The sequence below is a fragment of the Ruditapes philippinarum genome, unplaced genomic scaffold (genome assembly GCF_026571515.1).
Source record: "Ruditapes philippinarum isolate M1 unplaced genomic scaffold, ASM2657151v2 ctg15254_1_1_1_1, whole genome shotgun sequence".
Lineage (NCBI taxonomy): Eukaryota > Metazoa > Mollusca > Bivalvia > Venerida > Veneridae > Ruditapes > Ruditapes philippinarum.
Window position 1 is genome coordinate 29,431 of NW_026858174.1, and position 5,339 is coordinate 34,769.

At 33.2% G+C, this 5,339-nt stretch overlaps 1 protein-coding gene across 1 annotated transcript; it reads right to left on the reverse strand.

The window, feature by feature from the left end:
• Positions 1-2,155: 2,155 nt before the first annotated feature.
• On the reverse strand, positions 2,156-4,790 carry LOC132752404 (uncharacterized). Its single transcript, XM_060742725.1, has 4 exons — positions 4,755-4,790; positions 4,216-4,408; positions 3,688-3,827; positions 2,156-3,095 (listed from the first exon to the last, which is right to left on the reverse strand). Exons 1-4 carry the CDS (start codon positions 4,788-4,790, stop codon positions 3,063-3,065), a joined length of 402 nt encoding a protein of 133 aa, XP_060598708.1. The 3' UTR covers positions 2,156-3,062.
• Between the last annotated feature and the right edge of the window lie 549 nt (positions 4,791-5,339).

The window sequence follows — 5,339 nt, forward strand, 5'->3', positions numbered from 1 at the left end:
TGATTTACTATAACAAAGTCAATGCACTAAGTAAGTCTGGATTAAATTGCAACAGCAGTTTTTAAAGGAAGTCTGGACAAGTTTTGTGATGGACGGACAGACGTCCTTAAATTTTGATATTTAAGTGGCTACTCTTTTGTTCAATCTCGTGTTCGTTTAGTCACGTAAGAAAAGAAGAAGCCACGTTAGAGCTAACTGAATGAATTGCATCACAGAAAATTTACTGTTACCTATTGTTTCCATCGTATCTACATGTTTTAGGGACAGACGAACGGACGGACGGAGAAGTGAACCCTTTATGTCACCACTATGTTGTAGAGGCAACACAAAAAAAAAATTTTATGTTTTTTTTTAAAGATTTGAATGAAAAATTTATTTATTTGCTCTTTTGGAAAAAAGTTAAAAAAGTCCCCGGGTTGTTAAAACAAATATAGCTAAATTTGTTATGCTTATAAAATGCAGCTTTCAGTGCGTGTTAGGGACTTTTCTTTTTAAAAATGATGTGGCAATATATCAATAATTGATCTAAAATTAATTTTTAACAATAGAAAAATTTAGACGCTTGGTCCAATTACCCTTTTTTACATTGTTCTTAATTGAACAAGGCAAACAATGTCATAAAATCGGCCCGATCAAAAAAGCTTTTTTGAGTTGTGGGCATTTAGATATGCTATGTTATGCAATTTTGAGTTTCAATTCATCATATAAATGATGACTAAATGGTACAGATCTTCTCTTTACATCTTAACCTTGACCTTTCTATGTGACATTGACTTTGGTAGCAGGGACCTGTGCGCAATACTTAGCCTCACAATGTTGAACATTCGTGCCAAGTTAAATTAAAATCCTCTGATGAATGTAGATTTGCTCCGAACAAGCATTGTTCAATTAACTATAAAAGCAAAAGGGACCTTAATCTTTAACATAAAGACCTTGTTCATGCATGTGTCACTGCTGCTCATAGTGGTGAACATTTCTATGAAGTTTTATTAGAATCTCTCCATGCGTGTAGGAGATATGTTCGGGAAAAATCTGTATATTTCATCATGTTTTTACCTTGACATTGCATATATTGACGCAATTACAAGTGTCACAGCCGTAGTAATGACCATTTATGTTACAATCCCTAAATAAATGATAGCTAGATTCTAAATGGGCCTTATACAAATCTTCCTATTTTCACTTGAACTTTTACCTCTATGTGTGTAAGTTATATTGAAATCCCTCAATGCATGAAAGAGTTTTGCTTCGGACAAGCGTTTTTCAATGAGCTCTAAGTGTTTCCTTCACTTCTAACCTAGAGACCTGGTTCATGCCCGCATCACGGCTTCTCATAGTGGTAAACATTTCTATGTAGTTTTTATAAAATCCCTCCCTGTGTGTAGATGAAATGCTCCGGAAATATTGGACGCCGCCCGTCAGATCGCCCGGGGCGTTCCTATAAGATCCGTTTTGGAAACGGGCGTATAAAAAAACAAACACTCTTATTTGAAAGCATCCTTTTTATCACCTCTTTCAAACAAAGAAATATACATTGCACATTACAACAAAACAAAGTATAGTTCTGGACACTGGCCACATTGCTCAGGATATAACAACTACACAGAAAACGACACAAATACTCAGATTCCAAATATCTTTCATGTATGCACCTTCAAAAATATATGTTTGCCTTACAAACAAGGGTCGCTTCTCTTACGTAATGTACACTAGATTTCAGGTAATTGTTCTTTAATATTCCTTATGGCATAAGGTATACACAAGTATAAATGCTGATTTGATAAAAAATATATCAATAATTCAAAATGTGATTAAGACATTGGATGAAAGAACAACATTTAAAAAAAATATAACATAAAAATATATTATATTTTTTCCAGGAGGTAAATTAGTGTAAATGCTCATTAAAACAACTATACACAGGTGAATGTTACACAGAATATATTTTAGCATTCACAATCTTTAAAGAAAAAAAATTTGTTTTCCTGTTTCAACTACAAATTCATGAAAATAAATCCTGTATTTATAGGGGAAAAAACTTAAATATTCTCTATTAACTCATGAACATGTTTATTGTATTATTATACCAGGTACGTATATTAACGTACCTGATTATACTAAACAGATCTTCAACTCTAATAAAAATATGTCATGATTTAAAATAAAACAAAACCTGCAAGTCAACATACAAATATCACCAATTAAAGATGTTTTAAAACGTTTTGGTTTAAAATATTGCTATGTCTAACTTACACCAAAAGAGACTTATGTGATTTTCTTAACTTTTATATATGTGTAACTGTCCTGATTTATTCTCTCTATTTTTAATCAATTCAGGACCAATAACTCCTTAAATACTTCATAAAACAACAATAACGCACATGCTGTAATTAAATATAATGGTAAATTCATTTATTTACAAAGAACTTTTTGAAAAATTCCAAACTTTGCAAGTTTGCGCATTGAACACAGTGTCAAACCAGAAATACATCTCACAACCAATTAAAGGGGGGGATAACTTTAAGTTTTATAATATCATAATAGTAATAAACATGCAATGAATAATAATTATAAATTTTCTTAATGACATGCTCCATATGTGATAAAATTTATATCAAACTTTGCTTGTTTTTTTTTTTACTGAGATTGTGTTATAGAAGATATTGACCTTTAAAGAATGGGTTCAATGATAACGCTTAACCTCCTGATTTTTTGTAATGGATTTGCCCTGCTGTGAGTTTGGAACAGTCTATTCAAAGTTTAAGGTATTCCAATATCAAGATAAAAACTACCAACAGTATAGAGCCTGGTCAAGAGTGTATAGATGCTGACTTGGCTCTATACTTGTGTGAAAGGTCGAATAACTCACTTCTAGCTGGTTAAAGGTTTAAAATAGTTCTTTCTCACAAAATTAAGACGTTTAGGGTGACTAGGCAAGATAAAAGATTGAAGGCAGATCAATTATTGTCAGACTTCTCTATCATAACAGTCCTTTTAAGTCTGAAAATAGCAGCACCAGTCTGTCAAAATGACAAGATTAACTTGGAAGTGAAATATCCACATCATAACTTAGCAGCTGATGACAGAATCCAAGTCTGAAATAAGATAAGTAATAATTAGAAATAATTATTTTCATTCATTATTCGTTTATGGAATAGAAATGGACTGTGTGTGTGTTTTTTGTGGTAGGGTTTTTACGTCACACCAACACGCAAAGGTCAAATGGGTACTTTCCAGTTTTACTGGTGGAGAAAGACTTAAGTTACACCTCTGTATTTCAGGCACAAACGGGCACAAGTCGAACTTTTGTAGTTCTGGAAGATAGGGACTTTGTGTGTCTCTGACTCTAGAAAAGCCCTTTAACTGAAGTATTTATACATGTATATGTTTTGTTGTTTTGTTTGGTTTTAAGTTGCACCAACTCTTTAAGGGTCATGGCGACTTTCCAGCTTTACTGGTGGAGGAAGTCCTCAGGGCATCCCTCCACGCATTATTTCAGGCATTAGCAGGCACTTAGGTAGAACCACCACCAACATCTGGATAACTTCCATATATGAGAGGTCTATTCTTATTGCACTTGAACTCAAAAAATATAAAATTGTAAAGTGTATGTATATTGTCAAAAAAAAAACCAACAAGATTTTGTCCAGAGAGGATTTTGTTTTTGATATAAAATAAAACAAGTACCTGTCCAGCTGTATATTGCGAGGTAGAATCTGCCAGCAGAACTCTACCTCCAATCATTGTATCATTCTTACATTGTATACATTGTAAATACTGTATACAACATCCTAATGTTTCGTCATATACACTGTTCAACATTAAACCTGCAAATTATAATATGTATACAGTCAATTTTGATAGTAAAGACTAGCATTGGGGAATAAGAATATTTAATGTTGATTTCTGATCCCCAAAATGGTTTATTTTGTAAACAGAAACTTAAGTCTCGTAAGCTAGCTGGATAGCTTCTTCACAAAGAATCTAAAGTCTGTAACTGTATTCTAACCCTTTGCCGCCAGTGGAAAGAACTTTGATATCAATGACCTCAACCACTCCGCAACTGAAACCCCTACAGTTGTGTTCAATCTTCTCTGTGTTCAATCTTCAACAATAAAGGTATTGGAAAAATCCTTTTCTTTCCAAGAACACTTTAAACTTCAACTGCAAGATTACTTTTTATAATTAATTAGACAAGCAAGTACACTTTATTACCTTTACTATTTGTTTCAGATTCAACTGTTTGTAATTGGCAATCCTTGGTCTTCATGTTGGGAAAATATATCAACTCTGTGTTCTTCTTGAAAACACAGGTCAGGAATTCTGGATGTTTTTTCTGCTTCTCATACTGGCCTAGTGGTAACAACTTATTACCACATTTTATACATGATAAACACTGGTTTCTGGCCTAAAAGATAGGAAATGATGCATAAAATAATAGCAATAGAAAAACTGTTATTAAACATTAATTTAACAAATAGAAGTTTGTTTGGCTTTTTTTTTAAATACAAATGTATTCTTCTTCTGCAAGAAAAGGTGGGATAAGGAAAATATCTTGTTAAGCACTATTAACTTCCTTGGGCCCTTTTTACCATTTTTAATTGCAGAAGACCCTAGACAAACCTCTGTGCTTTAATGGTTTATTTAAGCACCAGCCAGTAATACAGTCAACTCCGCTTATAACAAACTCAATGGGACATTTAAATATCGTTTGTTATATCCAAAGTTGCAAAAGTAGCAAACATTTTGCTGACTTGTTTGGGTGGATAAATTTGCTGTGAAAAAGGCATACCTGCCACTGTTTACCAGTATAATTCGTATTTTATGGCAGCGGTAATTTAACACGGGTCATTTTATTGAACAATATATTATGTTCATGGTACATGTATTTAGACAGGTAGTGTACCAAGTGTTTACCATTTGTATTCTTTTACTATTTGTTTGTTATTGTTTGGTTAATATTGCACACAAAAATTGGTTATTTGGTAATTATCGTGTATTTACAGCAACTTATTAACTGAGGGTGGGAAATACAAATTAGAAAATTATGTCATGACAACATTTAAACAAAAGGGCCATGATGGCCCTGAAGTCGCTCACCTGTATTTAGGCCTCTGGAGCGGGGCTAGTTTAAACCCCAGGGCGTTTATTTGAACAAACTTGGTAGACACTCATTAGAAGATGTTTCATGATGTTAAGTTTTTACTACACACATATAATGAAAAACAATGACCTCCCCCCCCCCCCTATGGCAGGGCCAATTTTAACCCAAGGGCTTTTATTTGAACAAACTTGGTAGACACCCACAAAAAGATGTTTCTTGCAATCTAACCTCTAGC